The sequence below is a fragment of the Parambassis ranga genome, chromosome 16 (genome assembly GCF_900634625.1).
Source record: "Parambassis ranga chromosome 16, fParRan2.1, whole genome shotgun sequence".
Lineage (NCBI taxonomy): Eukaryota > Metazoa > Chordata > Actinopteri > Ambassidae > Parambassis > Parambassis ranga.
The window spans coordinates 13,540,416-13,566,045 of record NC_041036.1 but is presented as its reverse complement, the minus strand read 5'-3'; the positions used below and the strand labels follow the sequence as shown (position 1 = coordinate 13,566,045).

At 42.5% G+C, this 25,630-nt stretch overlaps 3 protein-coding genes across 3 annotated transcripts; 1 reads left to right on the top strand and 2 right to left on the bottom strand.

The window, feature by feature from the left end:
* Positions 1-806: 806 nt before the first annotated feature.
* On the top strand, positions 807-9,675 carry cops7a (COP9 constitutive photomorphogenic homolog subunit 7A). Its single transcript, XM_028424494.1, has 8 exons — positions 807-930; positions 3,710-3,832; positions 4,703-4,778; positions 5,489-5,577; positions 6,289-6,491; positions 6,582-6,687; positions 7,740-7,909; positions 9,153-9,675. The coding sequence occupies exons 2-8, from the start codon at positions 3,710-3,712 to the stop codon at positions 9,190-9,192; spliced, it is 807 nt and encodes a 268-aa protein (XP_028280295.1). The 5' UTR covers positions 807-930; the 3' UTR covers positions 9,193-9,675.
* Positions 9,676-11,198: 1,523 nt separating this feature from the next.
* Positions 11,199-17,916, bottom strand: pianp (PILR alpha associated neural protein). Its single transcript, XM_028424511.1, has 6 exons — positions 17,592-17,916; positions 17,028-17,084; positions 16,420-16,829; positions 15,970-16,048; positions 13,139-13,285; positions 11,199-12,510 (listed from the first exon to the last, which is right to left on the bottom strand). Exons 2-6 carry the CDS (start codon positions 17,036-17,038, stop codon positions 12,489-12,491), a joined length of 669 nt encoding a protein of 222 aa, XP_028280312.1. The 5' UTR covers positions 17,039-17,084; positions 17,592-17,916; the 3' UTR covers positions 11,199-12,488.
* Positions 17,917-18,116: 200 nt separating this feature from the next.
* LOC114447905 (kinesin-like protein KIF21A) lies at positions 18,117-25,509 on the bottom strand. The gene is made up of 13 exons (XM_028424442.1): positions 25,174-25,509; positions 23,159-23,277; positions 22,477-22,703; positions 22,012-22,135; positions 21,630-21,751; positions 20,799-20,885; positions 20,566-20,655; positions 20,214-20,302; positions 19,376-19,598; positions 19,164-19,286; positions 18,862-19,027; positions 18,595-18,683; positions 18,117-18,455 (listed from the first exon to the last, which is right to left on the bottom strand). Exons 1-13 carry the CDS (start codon positions 25,261-25,263, stop codon positions 18,361-18,363), a joined length of 1,644 nt encoding a protein of 547 aa, XP_028280243.1. The 5' UTR covers positions 25,264-25,509; the 3' UTR covers positions 18,117-18,360.
* Between the last annotated feature and the right edge of the window lie 121 nt (positions 25,510-25,630).

Below are 25,630 nucleotides of genomic sequence, written 5' to 3'. Positions count from 1 at the left end.
AAAAAAACATAAATTCACAAGACACCCACTGTGCATCCAAAAATCAAAGCCTCAGATACCCAAGAGTTGAAACATTTCATCATCAATAAATCAAGGTGCTATGTGAGGTGAGCTTGTTTTTCACATTTGTCAGAAACGCTCACAGTTGTTATTTATGGCTCACACATTCGTGCTCTGTCTCTCTGCACTGGTATCAGGATCAGTGGTGCTCAGAGCCAGATAACCAGCAGTCAGAGGACGGTGCCACCTCAGACAGCCACTCCAAGACAGGGTTTGATGTTTTTGTAATTACATTTTAGAAATGAATCTGCCACATGGATGCTATTTAGCACAACGGCATCCTCATCCAAAAAGCCTGCTGAATTGGAAAATGTGGAAACTATGCAGGGCTGTGAAAGTAACAAAATTAAAGGTAGAGATTACATCTTTGGGATTACAGAAAATATGCACGGGGTAGATTAATTCTGTAAACATTTGTGTGCTATTAAACTTGATTTAAGGTATTCCATGCAAATATTCAAAAGACTGTGTTGTTGTTGACTCAATATACACACCTTTGCACATATCACTGTGTGCACACTTGTTTTTATATTTATTTGCATATAATTATTTAAATTTTATTTTATATGCTTTAGTTAAATTGAATTTAATTTACAGATCATATGTTTTAATATCATATTTATATTTTTAATATTAGTTTATCTTGGTCTTGGAACCAGTCCAGTCAGCTGTGTACATTGACGTTCACTACCAACCACTAGGAGACGCTGTTCTCTCTGATCTACTCATCACTTGACTGACAGACGTCCGCGTTCCACCCACTTTCGTTTCCTGTCCAATCAGAGATTACGCTGCTTTGTTGTCGTACGTGTGCTGACAGCGGAACTGAACAATCGAGAGGGAGGCAATCTGCAACAAAACCAACACAAGGTAAAGTTTGTGTGCACGTAACCGTTTTAAAACACGTTATAGAAAAATGAAACTGCATTTCCTGTTTACCGGTTATTTCTTTACTGTACCATAATGATTTAAAGCTCTAGAGAGGCTTAAAATAATTTGAGGCCTGACGTCAGGGCTTAGGTGAAGCCTTGCGGTTGGTTAGCCGTTAGCAACCGAGCTAGCATGACACATTGAGCTTGAAGAATATGTAACCGAAATGCTACGAGAACCGTCAGTGTGAAAGTAGATACCACTGTTATGTTTTGTACGTTTAACACTTAGTTTGTCATATGTAACAGCGTCTTGTTGGTAAATAGGGCGATACCGTTTAATGTTATCATCCCGGTGGGTTAGCAGTGTAGCTAGTGTTAATCAACGAGTATGGAGTTTGGGTAAAGGTGCTACATATAATCTTAATTATCCCTTCATTTAGCCAAAGACTCGCGTTGTATAAATTATATTTGAATATCTGACATGATGCTATTATTTACAATATACTTGCTTACTGTTTGACGTTGATGGATCGAGGTGAAAGACGAGTATATCTTCCTGTAAATAAATACGTGGGATTGTGTGATGTTAGGACTAGATAATCCTTTATCAGTCCCCCACAGGAGAAATTTACAGTGTTACAGCATTTAAGATAGAAGCAAACATTGTAAGAAGAAAAAAAATACAAAATAGATAAAAATAGATAAATATTTTTGAATACATGGAGAATGAATGCTTGTGTAAATAACAGAATAAAATGACTTCAGTACTGAATTGTTATTGCACAATATGGTGAATTTACTGAAAAAAGTTATTGCACTGTATAACAAGAGCCGAGTACACATGTTGCAGATTTGTGTATTTTTAATATCAGAAGGATTACTTAAACATAAACCTAGACAGGTAGAGAACACATTTATTGTGTACTTTTGTGGATTTAGTCATGTATGATGTCTCCCTTATAGCAATGTTTTTTTTACATTCCCTTTTTTTCTGAGACAAGGAAAATATTTTTTGCTGAAGAGTAAGTGCAAAGCAGGCATATTCTTATTTTTATAACTTATTACCACACATATTTCAGTTTTTTTCTCTTATTCGCTTTATTTAAAGATTACTTTAGCCACCATGATGTATCTACTTATTTTGTATTCATTGAAGCTGTGTAATGTGTAAACTAAGTAAAATATTCCAACCCATGTTTAATCATATGAATAAGCTGTAGAAGTGGTTTTGCAGTAATCATCACTATCTATATAATATCTTCAATGTGTGTAGTTAACATAGAGAGACTAATTTAGAAGGTCCTGTGTAGGTACTTGGGGGTACAATGCTTACATATTCTACTGTGCCAAATTGAATGTTGTGTTCTTCTGTGCACTGTGTACTTTTTTTTATTTCAGAAATTCCTTTATGCAGTATTGATTCTTGTAACAATGAAAACCAATATAAAATAGCAAAACAAATGTAAAAGGGTTCTGTATTGATTGATGCTGCTTGTTGTACCACACATAAGAAAGTAAAAGGTTAGGGGTAGAGCTTTTTTATACAAATTATTGCTGTTGACATTATGCTGACATAAATGCACAAGTAAATGACAGTAAAAGTTCCTAAATGGGAAAGCAATAGAACAATGACCTCGTCATTACCTTAATTTATTGCACAGAACATTTCAGCAACCATTTGCAATTTGGATCCTTGTGATTATAATTAATTATTAATCAATGTTAGCATTTGTTTCTGTTTTACATCTTTGTATTCTGTATCAGAGTAGTTGATTCTTTCATTTTGAGCTGCTTCTCAAGCTGTGCAAGCCGTCCTTCCCTCATTTGCCACTAGTTTTGTACTTTTTTGTAGCAAAGCAGTGTGAATGCAGACTCCATGTTGGATTAATTTTGGGAAGTTGCCTGGGGTGAAGGACCCAGTCTGATGCAACTGCAAAAAAAAATGTATTGTATAGCTCTAATACTAACTTCCGTCATTTCCCAAGCTGTGTCTGCTGGGATTGAAATATGCCATCAAAATTAAATAAAGCATGTCTCCAGTGTGGGATGTTTGTGAGGCACCTTTGCCATCAAACTAACATATGTTTTTGCTGTTTTGTTATGTGTAATTGGACAATATGCAAGGAAACAATGATATGAGGTGTTACACCCAGGAATGGCCTTCTTTATTATTTGTTTGTTTTTTGGGATGCACTTTCTAGATTCTACATTTCTGCTTGAGGCACTGGGAGATTTGTGTCACTACTTAGGTAATTATTCTGGTTTTGCCTTTAGCCCAGAGTGCATTTGCATCCTGATTCTATGCAGGGAATGGGTTGATGAATATACATGCCCTGCTTCGCATTCATTATACTTGTTGCCCGTATTGGTGCTGTTCAGTGCCGCTATTATTCCACTATCTGAGCAGCACTCCGGGTAGTTTGAGGGTTAAGTGCTTTGGTCAAGAGTACTTAGCTATTAGCCGTTAAATGAGATGGGGTATTGTTGGTTTATATAGATGTCCTTTCATCAGGCACTAAGTTGCTGGGCTGTATTCCAAAAGACATGACATATGTAGATGCTGTGGATTCCTAGTCTTCATTAATAGAGTCTTTTGAACCTTATTAGAGCATCTTTGAAGGTTTTGACAGGATGTCCCTAGATGGCATTGCAGTGGCAGAGCTAAAGCGATTTTTTTTTTTTTGTCCGTGATTTTTATTGTACTTGCTCTGCTGTCTGTGTGTCTGTAGTTTTCTAACCTGTTAAATGTCTCTTTTACCTGTGTCCCTCGGCATCAGATGGAGGTGGAGCAGCTCCTGTCTCTGTCAGGCTCTGCACTGGCCCAGGCTGTCAGCTCTCTGTTAGAGACCCCAGGCCTGTACGTTTTCTCTGACATCCTGGAGCTGCCTAATGTCAGAGAGGTAAACACATTCTTGCACTTTGTCTCTACTTTACCTTTTTGGATTCCGTCTAGGCAAGTAATAAAAGCCATCTTTAAGACCTAAGCCTTGAAGATCTGTTCAGCTAACCACACTTTGAAGGGTCTGTGATGCATGTGACCACACCAGACGACATTTATCATCTGTATAAGTGGAAAAGTGCAGACATTTGTGCTTCAGTGGGCAAAGTCACAACTTGCACATCAGTCAACACAGGAAGCATATATCCTAAAGCTGCATGGCATTACACCATTAGTGCTCTATTTTGGAAGTGCAATGCTTTTTTCAGAAGATGTGACCGTACTGTTATTTATGATTCAACAGAAAAAAAACATTCTTCTTGTTCTTCTCTGCTTTCTAGACATGCACACCTCTCTTCAGATCAGTTTGGACTTATTACAGCTGCAGATGAACTGCAGCTATGCTTATTAACATCTTTAGTCGTAGTAAACACCCGACTGAACTGAAAAATTACAGTGACACAACACCACCTCTGGTGGAAATTTATGCTAAATTTAATCCTCCAAGTGTTTATGACGACACGCACAACAGATTGAAATTGAATAAAATCCTAGTTAACCACAACTAAATGTTTTGGATTTGATTTACTTCATTAGAATATTGAGTAGGAATCTAAAATCTAATTAAAAGAGTTTCATGAGATCCCCAATGATAGAGCAAGGTATGAGAGCAGACCTCAACAACCTAAAAAAAACCTGTGTATGCAGTCAGGTCCGTCTGTGGCCTTTCCTACTTTTACTGACTCAGTCACTCTCTGTACATTGTTCCTATGCAGAATCTTATTGCTCACTGCCCCTTCTGTTTCTCTTTCATCCTCCCTCTGAACCACAGCTGGAGAATAGCCCTCATGCACCAGTATACCAGCTCCTGCACCTCTTTGCGTATGGAACCTACTGTGACTACAAAGGTATTGCAGTGACAGCTCAATGTAAATAAGTAATAGGGTGGCCCTGCAACTCTTTTATTATGAGCTGTATTTCTTTGCCACAAGGCAGGCACCTTGACACAGAGGCTTTAAACACTCACACCTGAGACACTGCAGGCAGGTTATTTACAGACTAAATTACTGGGATACTTTGGCATCTTCTCATTAAGCAGTCTGATTGGCTAAAGATATAGAACAAATAGATAATAAACTTATCTTTTGTGGCTTTATTTTCTCTCTGTGTGATGAAGCTTCAATAAGAACTGGAATGTTAATTATGTCTAATTTTATGCTGAACATCTACCAATAGCCTGGAAAAAGAAAGTAGCCTACTTTATTGTTCCTTTCTCTTGAGTCGTGCCATCAGAGAGCACATTTACTTTCACAGAGCAGTGTAGAAAAGCCCTTAGAGGAGCTGTCAGAGCTGCTCTCTCAGGGGTGTGAGTCCTGTCACCAGACAAGCAAGTCAGCAGGAGACACAGTTACTGGAGACGGACCTTCTCCCATCTCTGTTCTCTGACTGTTTAAACAGCTCTGCACTCACCTGCACAGCACTGTGTGTCATTACACTTCAATGTAATAAGTCTCAATTATGTGTGTCTGACCCTCAGTAAAGAGACACTTGCACACCATGCTATATGTTTCTGTAACTGTCTCTTTCATTTGATATTCTTGTCACTTGCCTGCTTTAGAAAAGGCAGCATCTCTTCCAGAGCTGACCCCAGCACAGAGAAACAAACTCCGTCACCTGTCCATCATCAGCTTGGCTTCCAACCTCAAGGTGTGAAGGTCTCTCCTCAGCGTTAACATACAGAGCAGATGAATTGTAATGTTGTATTGATTTTGTTTTTATCTCAAGAACAGAAAATAGATTTTTCTGCAGACACCACATTGCTGCAGGCATAAAGCAAGCAGTAATATTAATGATATATGGATAATTCTGCTTTTAAATATGGCTTTGCTCTTTTATTCTGGCTTATATTAAGTTTATGTAAGGATGTAAATTGAAGCTTCATTTCTATCAGCTATGTGCATGCAGAAGTGTTAAGTTATGTCTTTTTTTTTAAAGCAGACTCCTTTGCACTTTCCAGCTATACTGCATCTCTCCTTATGCCCTTTTCTTTCTCTGTTCCTGATAAATAATTGATTCATTATTCCCAGCGGTGCTGTTCTTTTTTTCTCTTTGACTTAATCTCACTTTCCATTAACATTACTTCTTTCACTCCTGCCCCCTGTTTTCTCCTTAATGTGGTGCTGCTTTTCCTGCATGTGGGCTTGAACTCTCTAATTGCCCAGTGACAGACTGTTAAATTTCAAACTCCTTTCATCTTCCTCAGGCAGTGACATTTAGGCAATTGAGCATTTTTCCTCTAACATTTCAGTCATGTTCCATCAAATTCTTAAAGTGGAATTGACTCTCTGCCTGTTTACCTTGACTTCAAAACAGAGAATATTAGAATTAAAGTCTGCTCATGTGGTGTTTCTCTTTCAGTGCCTGCCGTACTCACTGCTCCTGCAACAGCTCGAGCTGAAGAACGTGCGGGAACTGGAGGACCTGCTGATTGAGGCTGTTTACTGTGACATCATCCAGGGAAAACTGGACCAGAGGAATCAGCAGGTGGAGGTAGACTGCAGCGTGGGTCGTGACCTCGGCCCCAATGAGCTCCCAAACATAATCAACACACTACAGGAGTGGTAAGAACACCCTATGTACGCTATGTGTCTTTGGATTTATATATCAATCATCTGTTTTTCGAACTCATAATTTTCTTCTTTCTTTTTTAGGTGCACGGGCTGTGAGGCTGTGCTGTGTGGTATCGAGGAACAGGTCTCGAGGGCAAACCAGTACAGAGAGAGCCAGCTGAAGGTCAAAGTCCAAGTGGAAACAGAGGTTAGTCCATCTTATCAGCCTTCAGTTGTCTCTCTTTTCCCCCCAGAAAGTCAAGTAAATGTGACTCTCTCCTCTTAAGCATGTCTGTTCTTTGCTCCCAGCTGCTCATGGTATTTCAGTTTCTGTCCTCTGTTTTTTTTCATCTTGTCTGTCTCTAACAATACTCTCATACCCATATTCAACTGATAATGGACATTGTAAATCCATCAGATGCCTAGTATATAAAAACAAGGAATACATTTTTATTTTTCATTCTTTGATTTTGGGATGGTGCCTCTAGTTTTGCGATAATTTGACTGACATATAGCCACAGTGCAAGTTTGTTTACTTTTCTCTTGCTCCCTTTGGTGTAACAACAACAGTGAGCCTGAAAGAAGCTGTCAATCAAACGCTGACACCCCTCTACACCCCTCGAGTTAGACAAACCAAGTGTGTATCTTCCAAGGTTACGGCCCTCTTATATGAAATTCCCTCTGTCCAATAGAGCAGCTCAGCAAGGTTACAGTTTGTCTGCAGACACACAAAGATGATGTGCACTAAATGAAGAAGTAACCTTGGGAGATACCCACTTTATTTAAAGTCAGACTGCTGACGCCTCATATTAACTTCAGAACAGTGACAGAGGATTTTGGAAAGGATTTATGGCAGAAACAGTTAGGATTAAACGCCCTTGCAAACACATACACAGACAGCTCAGAACACAAGCAGATGGAGAGTTGTCAATATTATACTACCTTCAGGTCACTTGGAGTCCACTCGAGGGGGGCATTCCTGTTACATTTGGTTGTTTTCACCATCTATCATGGCGTAGTAAGAGTGCGTCAAAGAGAAAACGCAATGCTGACTTAAGGGAAGGAAGGTGCTAATGACAGAAACAGTAGAATGATATGGATGCACACATGACTCAGTGGGTGAGCTTGTGTTCTTGTGAGAATCCATCTGCCTTTAAAGTTAATCATGTTCGATCTATGCATCGCAGCAAGCAAGACTTTGAGACTGTGTTCCTCCTCTGTATATATTTTTAATTTTAAATCTCATCCCTTTTCCATCAGGTTTCAAACCTACAGAAAACGTTAAAGGCCAGTGCAGCCTCTCCATCGTCAGGCCCCGCCCCTGCTGGAGCTGCCTCTAATCAGGACGCAGACCAGCCAGCCGAGCCACGAGACCCCGCCTCTTCTCAGGAACCACGACAACCCGGCAAAAAGAGTTCAAAGGTGAAAGGGTGAGTACTGTCACATCACCTTGTGTTTTGTGGCTGGTAGCTGAATATTGTCTGCATGTGAGAATAATTTTTCAGCTTTCTTATAAAAGGACGTTGAAGAGAAATTGCATTCATTTTTCACAGTTAAACGGTTCACGAATTGAATACATAGAATATGTTTAGCCATGTAGAATAATTCCCTGAAGTTATGTTTTATTCAAAAATGTTGGTGCACCTCCAAATGAGGGCAAAATTGGAACAAAAAGCTGAATATTTAGGTTTCTCTTATAGCTCTTCTTTTGTTCTCTGAAGGTTCTTTGTTAATTTGATTCTAGAAAGGTGTTTTATAAAAATGACTATCCATAGTTACAACTATAGTGCTATAAAGGCTACTTCAAACACTATATTAAAGCTGTTAGTCCAATGTTCTTGTAGAGAGCAGAAGTTAATCAGCAGTGAACATCTATGTTTCCATTTCTTCAATAAACCGTAAAAAGCCAGCTGCCGGTGTAAGTGGTTTGTCTGTGTGAGTGTTTGCGTGTATGTGTGTGTGTCTGCATGAAGCAGCTTTATTATCAGATGCACATCAGTGTTTTGCAGCAGCACTGTCGGTAACCCTGCTATCAGGGTGTTTTTTTCTGTTCTGCCTCCATCCGGCCCAATTACCGATGGCTAATTTCACATCTGTCCTGGATTGTGAAATGTCACTGGCTATACAAATGCCCTGCGTGTTTGCTTTCTGAAAGAAACGTTTCCCCTTCCAGTGATCAGACGAGATGCTTTGCTTGTCTACTGCTGCTGTTTATGTTGTTCATGCTGAACAGAAAGCAGTGATTATTTTCTGGCTGCCTGTCACGTTTTTGATGAAGCAAAAAGCCCTGTAATTTTCAACACTCAGCACAGCACTTCATTCAAGTGAAGATCCACTCAATGTTTTAAAATCCAAATTAATGATAGCTTAACCTCAATCCTCAAATTAAAATGGGCTTTGACACCATTTCTTTATAAAGCTATTTAAAGGACAGGGCTGATAGTGACGCCAATATTATTATTAGAAATGAGCTCGTTGCAAATATTCATATTCATTTCCCGATATGGATAAAAACTGATGTTAGATATATTAACACAGGCACTTTTACACCTAGGTTGCATCAGTAATGCATTTGGTTCAGTAGAGAAAGTAGAAGAGAAAGGCATTGAATTATTTAATTAAGTCTCAAACGAAGCACAAATGTGTTTTTTTTTCTCATCATCTTTTTCTCAGGCTGCGTGGTAGTGGGAAGATCTGGTCCAAGTCCAACTGAGGGCAACTGAGGGCAACTGAGACTGAGACGTGGCTGCAGCGGCACTGATGGACACTCACTAATTAACGGACACATGGACATTAAAACGATGTGACCACTGCTCACGGAGACCATCGTCACAGAAACACTTGCCACAGGAAAGCTTCATGGGAACTTCTTTTTCTTGTCACCAGATCTCACCTTTACAGATACAGAAACACACACACACACACACTGGCTGATGGATTAAACAGGTGTCACACTCTTGTCACACAGTTGTTACTAATGGGTGGACTGTATGTTAAAACACACAGCACTTGTTTGCCATTGACCAGAAACAGGACTAGCATAATTGATGTCTGTGTGTGTGTGTGCATCTCTCTTGGTTTAAAATGTTGTTTTGGTTCAGATTTTATGTCGCTTTGTATTTTTTTCTTTCTGCTGAATTGAGACGTGTATAAAGTCAAAATATAGTTGGAAAATAAAACAAAGTCCTGTACTTATCTCAGCTGTCTCATTAATGTCACTGTCACTTCTTTTATTAAATGCACTTTAGAGTGCATCTCTGGAGGGTGCACTGCTAAATGTTAACTCACAGAAGGGGGCTACCCGTTAGGAGGTCAAGCCATTAATTAGGGCATGTCCCCAAAGAGACTAATGTATTATAGAGTTGAGGCTTCCCCTGTGCGCTACCAGCATGGATACACACACATCCACACACAGATACCAAGAGCATTTATATTTCATATGAGTATGTTTGGCCCTGAGCTTCTATTTCAATGTCAAAATTGCCTGTTGAAATTGCTTGCTACCCTTCTTTGTACCTCCATCACAGCCAAAATTGCCTTCATCACACCCACCCTGTCCATCTGACTCTTTTGATTCTATTTCCTCTCCACCCGTCATTCTGCATGATGTTAATGGCAGCAATTAGCTGACCAGCAGCCATGGTGAAGAGGAAGCAGACAATTACGATCCTGTTTCATTTAACCCTGCATGTTTGTCAGCCCTCCTGCTCCTTCCATCAACATCCCTCCTCACCTCTATTAATATTGGTGTTAATTTTAGTCAGTGTGATTGAGCGTCATTGATTCACATTTTTTTGCAGGATTGGAGCTGTGAATTCTAACAGCTGTACACCTCTCAGGGTGTTCACAAGTGCAAGAGGGTGGCTGGCATATGTGTGGCAGAGTGTGTGTTTAATATTAGTGCGTGTCAGCTTTGACTCCTTATAGACCAGCTCACTCCTGCATTAGTTGTTTGTCTGTCATGTTTACAGATTGCCGCATTGATTTGTGTTTCATAACTAGACAGCCATTAAAACATCCAAGTGGAACCCAGCCAATCAATTAGTTTGATTGATCTGTAAAATGCCCCAAGGAAGATGGAAAATGTGCAGCTGACTGGAGGAGAATCTCAATACACTCAAGTGGCATTTCTCTCCTTGTGCCCGCCTTGATTTTATTGACATTTTGTTTGAAAAACTGTACACAAAGGAAATTCTTGCTTAGCATCCTGTTAATCTTTCTAAAGCAAGAGGAATCCATATGAGGTGAGGAGATAAGGAAAAGCTTCAGACACAAGCAGCTGCCTTATTCTTTGCCCCCTTTTCAGCAGTAAAAAACATGATTGGCACACGCAGGACTTTTTAATGCCAAGGCTGTGGTTCAAAATCAATGCAAGGCAGTGGACTAAATGTTCACTTCAGGGAGAAAAAGATTAGGATACAGGGGTAGCTATTAAAATGCACAGTGTAAGCTTTATCCTTCCCATAAAGCATTGCGGATTGCACCGCTCTCAGGGGAATTCATTCAACATGCACAGAAATAAACAGATAGACGCAAAGCTAAAACACCAGTGTTGAGTCTTTATTGAACTTCCATGGTACAGAAAGACCACATTTCTACAGGAATGCTACTAAAAATCACAAGACTGGATATCTGGAGGATTGCACGAGCTACGCATGATGCCACCAGCACTATGTCTGTAGTGGAAATGTGTGCAAGTGTGAGACTGTTTAGAAAAGTCGCCAAACACAAACCGACATTTGGCTTTGAAAGGTTCTATTAGACACCACTCACTGATAGGTAAAATAGAGGTCTTGTAAATAATAGAGTTGTAGCAGGTTTTTCTTACTGTATACATGCAGAATCACCGGAGATACAGAAATGATAGACTACGTTCCCCTGCTGCACCACAGACAGCTGATAATGATATGAAGGGGGAATGATGGTGGCTCCAGACACAGATACTTGGCTGTTAGGTGAATAAGAAAAAAAAAACATCAGTCCTTGATCACATGTGTAGTTCACTGTTGCTCATTTCCATGACAACATAAATCTGTCTTTTGTTGTATACCAGTCGAAAACCTTTAGGGGAATATTGAATTTCAGCAGGAATGGCTCCTCTCTACCCTTTCTGAATATTTTATCTCCACCACTGGAAGTGCCTAACACACCTCTACACAGTCCAGCAGGAACAAAGTGTGCTCGCAAAAAAAAAAGTTCAACAAAGAGGTGAACGTCAGCCAGATAATTAAGAGAACAAATCATGAGGAAAAACTGAAACAAAACAGACTCATACATACTGCAGAGGAAAAAAAAGAGCCACACTATTTGCATTTCAGGCGCCCAAAGCGGGGAATAAACAGCAGTTTTTGGAGCGTGACATGTTAAACACATTGCCTGTTGGCTACAGTCGTGCCAAACAGCTTTGTGAAATACCCCGTTCAGTGTTTGGAGATGCTGAGAATGGCTTTTTAACTGTTTAAAAGCCAGATACAAGACTGCTAAATGGAACAGATTTTTCTTAGTATTGGTGTCATGAAAAGATCAGCCTGATGGATCAGCATTAACACTGAACACATGTGTGCAGCTGAGTCACTGGAAACAGCTGTGGAAGCACAGGTAGGGCATTTCAGGATTAATGGGATGCTGTATGGCTGTTACACTGCTTGTTTGCGAATTAGTCATGGCAGGTCGAAGCACAGGGCTGTTTAGTAGCTTGGCAGAGCTTGGGGCCATTCAAAGGGTGTAAAACAGAGAACAGGTCACAGTGAGGCAGAACCACATAAAAAGAAATTTACATCAAGCACAGTGAGGGGAAAAGGAGTAAGTGAGCAGCAGGGAGATGAGTTTGGATTTTTTTTAGACCTCAGGGAAGCCAAAGAGTTTTGTGGTGGCTGGATACCTGGGATCCCTGAATTCATTTCACAGTTTCAGAGAAAATAAAACGGCGCTGCGGGCACACCCTCTGGTCATGTTGATGCTTCTCTTCAGGCCCCTTAGAATTGTTTGCCATATGGAAAAACAGTCGCCTCAGAGGTTCACAACTGGGATCCTGACACAGCAAGAGACACAGAGGAGGAGAAGAAGAGTGAGAGAGAGGAAAGAAAGGAGGAGGGCATGGATATTCGGAGGCCTGACAACAGAGAGGAAAGGCAGAAGAAGAGAGGAAAAAGTGGAGCACAAAGCCCAGAAGCTGGAAAAGTGGTATACATGCAAACGGAAGGCTGCATCACAGGGGAGTAAGAGGGCGGCAAGGGGAAGAGACGGAAGGAGGAGGAGGAGGAGGAGGAGGAAAAGCTGATGGGCGGGAAGAAGTGAGAGGAAGAGCACTGGAGTGAAGCTCTATAATTATCCTGATTGAGATTAACTTTAAATACCCTTGAATAAAAGCATCATTTCATGGATGGCGGCTGGGCGCCTTTTCATAGCCCCAACGATGACTCATCTCCAAAGGGAATTTAAAACACTGATACATCTTACAACACTCCAGGCCCAATACTCCACAGAGAATAACACCACTGCCCAATTATATTCCATGTACACAATTACAATGCATGCAAAGATGTAGTAAAGCATCTTCCCACACACACACACACACACAAAGATGCAATCCAGGGGTTCACATCACACTCATGGACACACACAAACACTGAGTGTGAGCTGGTGAGGCGACTCATTACCTCTCCCTGTCGGTGAAGGAGGAGGAGGTGCTGTGCAGTGTCTGCCGGCTGTCCTCCGAAGCGAGGGAACGAGGGAGCGCGAGGGAGAGGGGGGGAGCCACACCACGGGAAAGAGGGGGCGGATGCTGGGAACAGCTGCGATCGTAACTGGAAGAGAGGGATAGTTAGACAGATGGAGAGAGAGAGAGAGAGAGAGAGAGGTGAGAGAAGAATGGAGAGGGATGAAGAGTTTGGAAAGAGATGATGTTGAAGACAAAAGTTTGAAAGATGTAGTGAAAGAAGGTTTTAAAGGATAGAGAGAGATGAAGGAGGAGAGGGAAGCATGCAGAGAAAAGATAAGGAGATAGAGAAAGCAAGTAAGAGAACAGCACCAGGAACAGTCGAGCCATTTAGCATCAGCGAACACATTACCCTGCCACTGTGAGAGAGAATTAGTGCTGCCATCGGACTCATTAAAACACTGTCAGGGGCAGTAATAGGGAAGGAGACAGCACTGCGGGATGAGGAGAGCAGGGATGCAGAGATGAGGATGCAACAAGGTGAACAGAAGTGAACAGAAGGTGACGCATCACTCGTCAGGGTTGTGGTTGTGCCATTACTTCAGGAAGGAGAGTGAGTTATGGTGAAGAGTCACAGGTTGAAGCTTTTAAGAACACATAGACGTACAACAAAGCTGTTTTCACAGCCATAATAGCTATCCTGCACCATCAGCAACACCTGTCCTCCTGCACACACACACACACACACACACACACACACACATATTCATACACAAACACTGTCACACTTCACAACATTAGACACACTGATGATTTTAGGGCTGAGAAAATCACTGAGCACATATGCCGCTCTTCTATAATCATAATGAACTGGACGGTGGCCAATTTCCACTATAGGCTATCATTTCAGTCCATCTGCACCCCCCCCCCTCCCGTTCACTTTCTCCCTCTAACACATGGTGTTATTTACACATTTATGACACTGAAGCACGAGCCAGTCTATAGAGAGGGGGACGCTGCTATGTCTTCAGTCTGAATCCTTGCAATTCAGCACTCACACACCACACAGGGAGTGTGAGTTGTTTCTCCACAGCAGAGGGGCCGGTGGGGTAAGTTATCGGAACAACAGTGAAGGCCAGTCTCAGGAACAGAGAGGGAAAAAGGGGAGGCTTATCGTGTATCAGCTCACCGGCAAGCTGGAGGATTATCTGCAGATCTGCAGCCAGACTGACGGTGCTGGGAGAGATAGAAGACTGGCGAGGGAGATAAGAGGAGTACCGGCTGTGCAAAAACAGGCGGTGTTAGAGTAGGAGGAGGGAACACAGGTATTCAGAGGAAGAGTAAAATAATCTATGGGAAGGAGCCCGGAGGAGGGAGGGTGAGGAGTGAGCAATGTGAGAATATGGGAGCAAAAGTGAGATTAAGAGAGAGTATAACCGAGAAAAAATTACACCCCCAGTGGAAAAAAATGGAGATTAAGAGAATTACAGGAAGAATTGTGTGAGAATAAACTGGAGTGAGAAGAGAGTGTCATGGGGAGGATGGGTTCCCAGGAGTCAAATAAACTTGTGGTTATTGGTTTGATCAGCAAACAGTGCTTCAAAGTGCTTCACTACATCACATAGATGACTCCTCATTTCCAGCTAATGGCCACATGTGCTGCAAACACTTCCTCCTTCAACGTGTAACACATACCTCCACCATCCTGTGTTTACATGCTCTGAGAGGTTTAATGGCCAGTGGACTGTTGAAGCTGAAGTGTAGCTGTTTTTTGTTTTTCCTTCCTCAACAGTTATAGTGAATGTTTAATCATTGTAACTCTAATGGCTCTAAATGACACATCTGTGCCAACTGTGACTGTCAGGAACACAAGTGCTGTTAATAAAGTCATTAGTAAGCAATTACTCAGCTCTTACTTTAGGAGGAGGAGGGGGGCTGATGGTGGCAGCCATTATGTAATCAACAATTGGCACACAAGAACAGAGAGAGACATACTGTACATGCAACCGGATATCCACAGCAAAACCCACACAGGCTCATCAATCATACCCTGGAGCCGGCATAAATGATTACCGATAAAGTCACTATAATGATCAGCTGGGAGAGCATTATCCCTTTTTTGCCATAGACATCGTTGTGTACTAATATTGGCCAGTTTTAAAAATATTAAATTATTTTACTACTGCTAAATAACCCAGTATAAGTAGCAGTCATCGAGGCCTGTTGATGTTTAATCAATTTTTAGTCTATTTTACAAAATAGTAAAACTCTCTAAATAAAAATAAATGAAAGTCTTATCTTTTCATACATATGGGTTGCCCCAACAAATATCAGTGCATTCCAGTGTTTTTTAATCCTGCAACTGTTTGCAGATAATAACAAGGTCAAGTAAGCATGATTAATGCAATTAAGATGGTTTTAATATTAATGAGTCAATCATGCAGCAATTATCAAGATACAATCCTTTAAAAAGATGTTTTTTTGTTCTTAATCTTCTCTTTGCCCCCTTAGGTTATCCTGTTACACCCCCTGGTCTTCCAAGCAAATCTACAACTGACCTCACACAACCCTGCTTTAGTGGGAGCTGCCATTATTAGTGAAAAACATGGGTTTTTTCCACATGAAACATAATCCAGGACCTCATTTATGTCCAATTCAGAAATCAAAAAAGCCACTGCTTATTACTTATACCACAGAAAGCGCTCCTGTGGGATAAGTGTGCAACTCACACGAGGGACGTACATTCACAGCAATGCCCACTTTAATTCAAGTGGTCATGTACGAAGACACACACACATACACAGCGGTGTGGTAGAGAGGTCAGGTTCCTACCAGAGTTTGGCTGTAATGATGATTGCTGTCAGGATGAGCAGCGAAGAGATGGTCACGGTGACGTAGAACTGAGGGTCCACTGTAACACACACACACACACTCATGCAGTTACTCAGCTTATATTGTGTGACCATGTATAATTGTATCCACAACAAAAGGATAAATCAGCTGAAACATGAAATTGGATGTGCAAGACTCTGGCCTCCAACTATAACACCAATCCAATGACGTCTTCGCTGCATTTTGCAGTTTTGACAGCGGCCAATTCCTCCCTGTGAGTGATGAGAACTTTATTAGGCATTCCCCGCCAGAGACCCAGCCGGCTGCACACAGCAGGGTGTCAGCCTTCACCCTGATGACAGCTAATTCCCTGGAAGACTCCTGGCATGTGTGCGTTCACATGGGCCACCTTTATTTAGAAATCCTTCATGTGCATCTTCTTGTGCCCACCTTCCTCAGGCTCCGTCTCCTCCGCCTCCGTCCCTCCAGCCTCCACTCCATCCAGCTCCCTGGACTCCAGTGGTGCCTTCTCTTGGGGCTCCAAGCTTGCGTCAGGGTAAGGCCAGTCCTCATATGTGGTGGTGCTGGCCTCCTGCTGGTTCCCGTGCAGGTGTAGGTGATCAGTTTCCTGGCTGGAGAGGAAGTGGTAGGTCTCATCCTCCAATGGCTGCGTGGGACCCCAGACTACTGCCCACAGAGGTGTGGGTGTGACCGGGGCTGTGACCGACAGCTGGACTGACAGGGCGTCCACTTGCTCCTCGCCCTCACTGTCGTCACGGTTACAGGTGGAGGGCTGTGTCACCAGAGCAACCAGGAGGAGGTAGATGAGGGCAGTCAGTCGTGCGACAGGAGAGATGGAGCTAGAAGAGAAGGTGGAGGAGAAGGAATGAGAGGTGGCGGAGTGACAGAGGAGTTGTCAAAGAAAATGCATTGTCCACAGGCGCCGTACTCGACCTCAAGAGCTTAGACATTGATTCCCTTGCCAGCTATCACTCAAAATGACATTTTATGTTTCTGCATCCCATAAATCCCTTCACCTCAGAAACTATCTCTCTTACCATCTCTCCATCGCTTCGCTCTGTTCACTGAGACTCCTCTTCTCCGATCATCTCTCTCTGTAAGATAAAAAGAGAAGGGCAAGACAGAGGGATAGAGAGAGAGAGAGCGCGAGAAAGGGGGAGGGTCTTCTTCTATTTTGCCACATAAAATCATGTAAACACCAGCATAGAAAGTGGCACCAAGCCAACTCTGCCACCTTTGTCACAAAAAAAATACACAGACTCCCCCAGGCTTTTAAATTTAACACTCAATTATGCACCACATGTTTATACAGAAGCCACATCTGCATGCAAAAACACGCAGAAGTACACAATTGCTGTCTGCTCCTCTCTCTCTCACACACACAGTTACGGAGCACACACCTGAGCATGGCACATTAATCATCATTAGAGGCGTCATGCATGGAGCCAGTACTCTATATGGCACTTTGAGCAGAGAGCAGCAACTTCCTATCCACAACTACTGCCTAAATGCCACAGAAATGTCACTTACGAGACACACAAGCACACCGGGAGACACACAGAAACACACGCACTCCGACACATATCAGTTATCATGCCTACCTCTGGCAGTGGAGAGAGGGAATGAGAGAGGGAGACAAGAGAGAAAGGGGGAGATACAGAGAGCAAGAGAGAGAGAGAGAGAGAAAGAAAAGCATTGGTTGCCTTAGCGACTGAGACATGTAGAGTCTGCTGGAGTAAGAGCGTGGAGAGAGAGCGATGGAGGGAGGGCAAGAGACTGTAGGAAAGAGATTTAAATGCTAATTATGTGTGTTTTCATTATACAGGTTCAATTAAATGGACACAGAGAAGGAGAAATAAATTTGACAGAGCAAAAAGAAATTATACTGATTGGATTAATAAGATCATTTAAGATGGGGTAAAAAAAACCTCTTCAATTATGATACAAAAACAGCAGTGATACCACAGAGTGACAGAGACTGAAACACAGAGAGAACAAAAAAGAGGAGGATGAGAAATCAAATTTAATTTACATTCAATTTCACAAGTTGAACCAGCAGAGCAGGAACTGCTGTTTGAAGAAGAAGTACGGTTAGAGGGAAATAAAAAGACAACAAGACATGCAAATCACAGTGTGACAGCTTTATTGTATGTGACAATAATATTTACACAGAAAACAATCTGCCTATCACTTACACTTAACACACACACACACTCACTTTCTCCAGCCATATGCTCTCTCTCTAAAACTGAGACTCGGTCTGTCACACTTCACTCCCCTGCACCCTCCTTCGCTGTCACTACTCTCCCGCCCTCTCATTTCCTCTTCATGTCTGCAGGCCGTGGTGTCCTCAGCATGAGAAACCAGCACTCACTGAAGAACACAGCGGAGCCACGAGCTGGATCCTCCGTCCTCTGCCCTGTCTGTCTGGCTGTCTGTTCCTTCATTGTTGTCATCATCATAATCTAAATTTGACAAGGAAGTCACAGTAATTCGTCATGACAAGCATTGTCTAAAATTAACGTGTTAATTTCTGAATATCCATGGTTACTCATTAAGTGTGTGAATCGAAGATGTGAAGCTGTGTGAAAAAGCTGTCTCTACCGTCAGTCTCCTCATCTTCTTCTGTGTCCCCCTCTGACTCCAGCAAGCAGGAGTCCATCCTGTTGTCTCTCTTCACGGTGACGTCACCCCTGTCACATTTACACCCACAATTAATTAAACACATACCAATATCAGTTAGCTCATTAGCTCATTTTAAATCCCAGTATAGCTTTAGCATTAGCCATGCAGTTGACCTCAGGATGATTATTCAGATGTAAGTGAATAGCTTAAAGTACAGTAAGTGTTTTTGACAAGTATTGTTCCCACCTTTGCTTCCCAGAGCTGGGGAGCTGTTCCCATACGATGAGGTCACGACCTCCAGTGACCCATCGGTGGTCTCCGCTGCCAGTGGTCCATGATGCAAAGCACAGAATTCTGGGAGCATCTGGCCAGGTCAGAGAGGCCAGATACCGACACTGAGGCAGAGAGAACACTAGAGAGAGCAGCGAAGGAAGTGACAGAGTCAACAGAGGAACACAAAGTGGTTTTGATTTTGTCTTGCTGTGTTTTTACACTCTCAGAATGGAGTGAGTAACTTCTAGTTGCACATGATATACTCTGTGACTCACAATTCAATGCGCTTTCTCCGTTTGCCAGATCGTAGCAGGAGCCAATTAGGAGGCCTCCTGTCTGGTGTACACAGTCTGTTACCCCGGTGATGCTGCTGTGATTGGTCAGTCTGGACAACATTCCTGTGATAATTAGACAGATGTTAGGTGGAAGGATTATGCAGATTTCCCTCTGTCTACGCCACCTTTTCATTTTCATTTTTGTCTCTCACCCGTCCTCCAGTGCAGGATCTTGAGCCAGGCTTGACCATGAGCCAGGAACACTCTGTCTCCCCGCGGGCTGAGGGTCAGACGCCCGCCCGCTGTCCCTCCAAAGCCTGTCACCTGCCGGCTCCAGTGGTGAAGTAGCCTCAGGGGGTCTCGATCCGAACACCGATTCTCCCACACTGACACCCCTCCTTCAGCTGAACCACTAAACACCAGCGGACCCTGAGACTATGGAGGGCACAAGAGACACGGTTGTCATGGTGACTGAGTCTTTACCCAGTGTGTGTGTGTGTGTGTGTGTGTGTACATGTGTGTATGATGTATGTTTGTTTCGAAATGTTTCTGTGCTGCTGTTGGTTATAAATGGATTGTGCGCTTTGCATGATAAACAACAAAGAGGATGACAATGATGTGCTGTGCTTTAATGCTTTAGGCATATTATGATGATTGCAAATTGAAAAAAAATGTGCAAATGCAGCTCTGGATTTCAATATTCATAAAAAGCCTTTTTGCTCAAACTGCGTACAGTATCTAAAATTGGACGAGCTCCACAGCTTACATCTCAACAAATATCTTTGATTTCAATTTGAAAGCAATAAACAAGGAGAGCTTGTGTGAGGATAAGAGTACAGGAATGTAGGCATTTGATTTCCTGAGAGGCTTTTTACAAATTACTAATCAAGAGTTCTAAAAACTACTTTAGACAGCTGAAAGAAAAAACCTTGGCATGTTTTTGTGTGTCAGCCATTGGCTGTTAAAAATAGGCTGAGAATGAAAACAGCTTGAGCATCCTGGGTGTGTGGAGAGTGTGTGTCATGGTCAGCAGGTGAGTGACCCACCCACCTGGATGGAGGTGACTGCTTCCTGGTGAGCATTGACTGACTGGCAGTTCTGGAATGTGTGCCAGCTCCATACTTGAACTTTCCCCCAGTCTGTGGGGTGACAGAGTGTGAGGTTAACATGTGCTGACAGGCGACTGGCAGTCATTATCGTTGGTCATGGTCGACCCACCTGAGTCTGAGTCTCTACCTAAACTGCGTACTTCCATCTCCCTGATTCAGTCTGATTCAACCTCTCTAACTCACACGCAGTTATAAACATACACATACATGTATAAAAATAGAGATGCAAATATGATGTGATGCCTCTACGTCTGGCTCCAACTATTCTGTTCAGTGTCCTCACAAACACACACCTGATCCGGTGATGATGTAGCCATCTTCCTCTGGCACAAAGCAGAGCGCAGTCACAGCATTGAACGTGTAGATGGACTTAACACACTGCCCTGAAGGTAACAGTAAAAATCTAATTTAATTGACAGGATGCAGACCATCAGTCACACAGGCATACATTGATTACGATGTGCGGCCTGAGGCTCCATCTACTTTAATATATATACAATGTGTGTGTGTGTCTGTGTTTGCGTACCGATGCTCAGGGCCCAGATCTTCACATTGCAGTCTGCGGAGCCACTTAAAATAAACCTCTCTTTGTCAGACAAAGACAATGTCCAGGCTGTGGGGAGGGCAAACATGGACAAGAAAGCGGGAGGGGACAGAGGGGGAGGAAAAGAAAAACAGATTAAGCTGACAGGAAGCTGTAAATAAGTGATAATGCATAAAATGAAACAGTCACATTGCAAGAAAGAGCCAAAGAGAAAATAAACACGGATTTAAAAAGGAAGCAAACAATTAGTCTCTGAAGACTTTATGATTGAACAACGCTGCATCATTAGTGCACTGCACTTTTAGACCTGGTATTTTAAAGAGATAGTCCACTGAAAAATTAACCGTTCATATTCTTTGATCTCGATTGTTTTGTTGTGATTTCTCAGCTCGACCTTTTTGTGAGCAACTGTGGTTCCTGGGTGGCAGAAAATAGTTCCTCTTTAAATTGCTTTCAACTGTGACTGTGAACTTTCTTCAGTAATCAGGTCATGATTTCTGGAAAAAGACTGCACTGTAAAGCGCCACAGATGGCTGAAATCTCTACAGCTGATGTTAAAATTCTCTACTTTTAAGGTGACCTGTCCCTTTAAGTTGAGGAGGAAGCGTAGGATAAGGGGGCATCCGAGCTCAAATGATGGAAGGCTGCCTGCTTCAGACAGACAGGGAACTCTCTAAAGTGTCTGCTGAGGTTATCTCTCTCACTGGGGTTGATCTGATGAACTGCTCCTATAATTACCAGGACACAGGTATTACTCAGCTGCAGCTGCCCACATGTGCCAATATGGATGTGGATGTATGTGTGTGTTCTCACCCAGTTTCCTGCAGTACTCAGGGGGAGGTGCGCACAGACAAGTGACCCCACCGGTGTGACCTCCGAGGTTCTTGTGCTCAGTCGCAGTGGGAACATGCCACACCTTCACTGTTGTATCTCGACTTTCAGGAGAAAGAAGTACAGAGAGAGAGGGAAAGACAGAAAGAGAGCAGAGTGAGTGAGAGAAGGCGGAGAAAACAAGCAAAGCTAAAAGGCGTTCGACATAAACCACAAGAGATTTACAGAGTGATCGGGGCGGGGAAGAAAAACAAATACATGTCAGACAGCGAGGGAGAGAGCAGGAGCCTATTAAGAGATAAATTAGGCAAAATGTTCACTTTGCGCATCCATTATGCAAATAAGGGCATCTTTTCTGCTTTACCTTCCAGAAACCACCAAGTTGTCAACAGCAACCACGCAGGTGACTATGTCATTGTGGCCCTCCAACAGCCTCAAGCGAAACTTTACCTTCTCCCAAGACGCTTTAAGGGATGTAAATTCAGCTTCTGTAAAAAGAAATGATTTATGCAATTAGCTGTGTTGACTCATCGGCACCCCAGCTTGTTAATCTACACAGTTCTTCAATATGGATTAGTCTGCCACTGAAAAGCGTGGGGCTAAATTAGCTCCAAGGATGCAAAACGTGGGCACTGTCTTCAGGGAAGCGAATGCAGCCTGTTCAGTTTTAATACTGGCAGCCACACGAGCTTGTTAGTACTCCTCAGGGCACACACGTATAATCTGATTTTAGATGTTAATCGCAAATTAGGGCAGGACATTGTACTTTTAACTGCCAGCAATAAACTGTAATGACAATTTCTTAAGCCACTTTTCCTAATTATCCCACCTTCCTGTCGCTGCTGCTCCTCATCAAAGTCGGGACGGCCTCCTGACTTGTCTCGACAGCAATCTGACACCTTGGCCGGCTCTGTCCTTTCCTGCTGTCTGCCTATCTCTGCCTCCCTCTGCCTGGCAGCCGGCGCTGGCGATGCTTGCGCTTTAGACTCCTCTTCTCCCTTAAGGATCTTGGAGGCTGGAGGCGTTTGTGATGGAAGGGCCTCTGGGGCATCCTCTCTGTGCCAGAGCAGAAAGCAGGAGTTGAATAAATTATCAAGATGCAAACTGCACGCGGCATCCTTTGTGACAGCAGGGATACCTGTGGAGCTTTTCCAAGTCCCGTACAAACAAAAAACAGTACTTCTTAATGAGCTTCTATTCTGTGTGAAAAAATATTGTAAATGTGTTTCATTCAGACTTTTGTTAATGTGCACACGTGCTGATTTCAGAGCCCTGAGGGGCCAAAAAGAGGAGGATGACATCCCTGAATGATGTTTATATGACACATTATGAACAGCAGAAAGTTCCCATTTCCTAAAAGCGTGACAGAATTTGACCTCCAGTGTGTTTGGATAGACATACAAAAAATATCAAAGGCTTCAAAGCAAATGTTGTTGCTTTTGAAGAATTACGCACCCCTCCATCTGCCCCCCCACCCCGCCTTTGCTGGTACCTCTCCCTCACTTCCTTACACTTGTCTTTTCATCTTCTCCTTTTTTCCGTCTCCCACAATCCCAAGAGTTTGCTGCGGGCCAGAAAGCTGCAGCTGAAGCTCAGCCAATCTGGAACGCAGCTCCGCCTTCCTGGAGATCTGAGAGAGAAGAAGGCACGAGATTGGTTGTAAACCAAGCTGCTAAATCCACAAGTTGTTTATATGCACAACCAACATGTTCAGCCTGTCTTGATTTATTAGGCTGCAGCTCGCAACACACTCCTGTCTGATAGTGAGCTTTGAAATATGCATGAATGAGTGAACTGGGCATGTAAATTTCACATCAGCTCTTCTATTATAGGGCCGCTCCACCAATTTTTACTCTTTCACATCTCAGTTTATCAACTTCTACTTTTGTGGGCATTTTCTGCGTTCTACAGAGTACATTACAGGAGAAACATCTGTCTTAACACTGAGGGAGGAATAACCTCTGACCCCTATATAAAATCTGATGATGAATTATACAGCTAGGGCAACATGCATCAACTCCTTGAGTAATTTTGGATACGCCAAGTTCATAACGTAAAAAAAACCATCCTCACTGAAACATTAGTCTTTGGATCTCAAGGGTTTATTACTCCAGGATGTCCATGAGCTAAGTGGCCTGAACTGAACTTGACAAAGAGAGCCTGAAAATCGACTCCTTTGCGTCACCACAAAGGAGACCCCTGATGAGATCCAAAACATGATCTCAACAGATCAACAAATAAAAAAAGTAGATTGCCTCTGGGCTGAGTAAGCCGTTATTCACACCAAACTTCAAATGCCCAGGGTGTCAGCTCTTGATGAAAAGCAAATTTGGCATGTCAAGAGAAAGTCTGCTGCGCTTGGGGCACATGCTGAAAGATTTTTGCAGCAGTTTGGAGGTGTGGATGTGACTTAGGTCCACCACGTAGGAGGCGGAGTAAGATGATGATCTTTGTTTTGGAAAAGGGTCACATTACATAAAAAGGGGACACTATACTGTCAGACAGCCAATGCAAAAAAAAAAATCATAAAGACTGGTGGCTGGGAAGCTGACAGTCCACAAGTTCTCAGTGAGGATGGTTATCCAGAAACTCATCCAGCAACCACTCTGTTCACTCTCAGACTATTACTTTCTCATCAAGGAAAAATGAGCTCAGGGTTTACTATGAAGATGTGCAGTGAAATAACATGATGTGGATCACTTTCTGAAGGTCCTTGACGTCAGCCTCTTCAAAGACATGAGCCGTATGCCACTTGACCATTGGACTAACAGTTAAAATGTAAGAGAAAACCATGGTAGAAAGTACAAAATGTTCTCAAATTGAGTCCTTCTACCTTAGGCTTTGTGTTCAGTTATAATTATGGGTGCATAAATGGGTGAATGCAATTTTAATGTTGCTTAATGGTGTCAGCCTTCGGTGAAAAGTGCATGAAACTGCTCGGTTACACCTTCACATCACTGTATCACACTCTAATGTTTACAATTATTCTGTGTTTTGGTTCATTTTGTCATTTAAAATGATCATTTTCTCTTTAACTGTAAGTGTGAAGGACACTGTGCATGTTTTTGTGTCGCTGTGTCACTTCAGTTAAGAATAAACATTGTTTCAGGCCACAGCTGTATCTTGTAGCGTTCACATTTTGCTCTTAACGTTTTCCAAAGGTAATTATTTTCCCGATGAGCTCAGCATGTGGTCTTCTGATCTCCTAGGCTCCTAGGGCAAAATCTGTCAAATTATTCATCCACTGTTATTATTAATTCATGTTAATCACTGCCTGTCTGATACTAGCACTGTTGATTTAAGAAGCCTCACTTTACTTTTCCCTACATCAGCATCAGTGTGTGAGGCTGGATACTGTGTGCCAGCTCTGTCTAAACAGGCACAAGCTCTACTGTACTGCCTGTAATGTTTTTAATTTACATCAGTGTATGTTCCTGCAGCCTTGTTTCACCTGATGGAGATTTATTCCGGATTTGTTTAACATACACAGATATCACATGAACACGCACATGAAGCGTTCCTGTACCTTGATTCTCTCCTCTGGGGTGAGACTGATTTTTATTTCCAGATTTTCAATCTGTCTCAACTTCTTCTGCAGCTTCCTCACTTCCCCCATTTGACGCGCCGGCGCTGCCTGGAGCGCTGCTGTTTGACTACACTGTAAACTCACTGGCTGCCAGCTGGGCAGAAAGCTTCACAAACAGTCTGAAGGTTTAAATAAATGAAGACGTATCTGAAGGATCGCTGTTGTGTTTTGAGTTGGGAGACGTGTCGCCGGATGTTGACGATTCAGCAAGTAAGTGTATAACTGTCCTTACAGCGCCATCATGTGGTGCGTTCAGGTGTTCCTGTGAAACCGTGTTAAATAAATAACTGTTCATAAATGAGTACATCAGTGGTTTGTAACACTTCACATCCACGAAATAAGAGGACTGTGTTTGGAAGGTTTGATGTTAGAGGAGGATAAATCAGAAACACAGCAC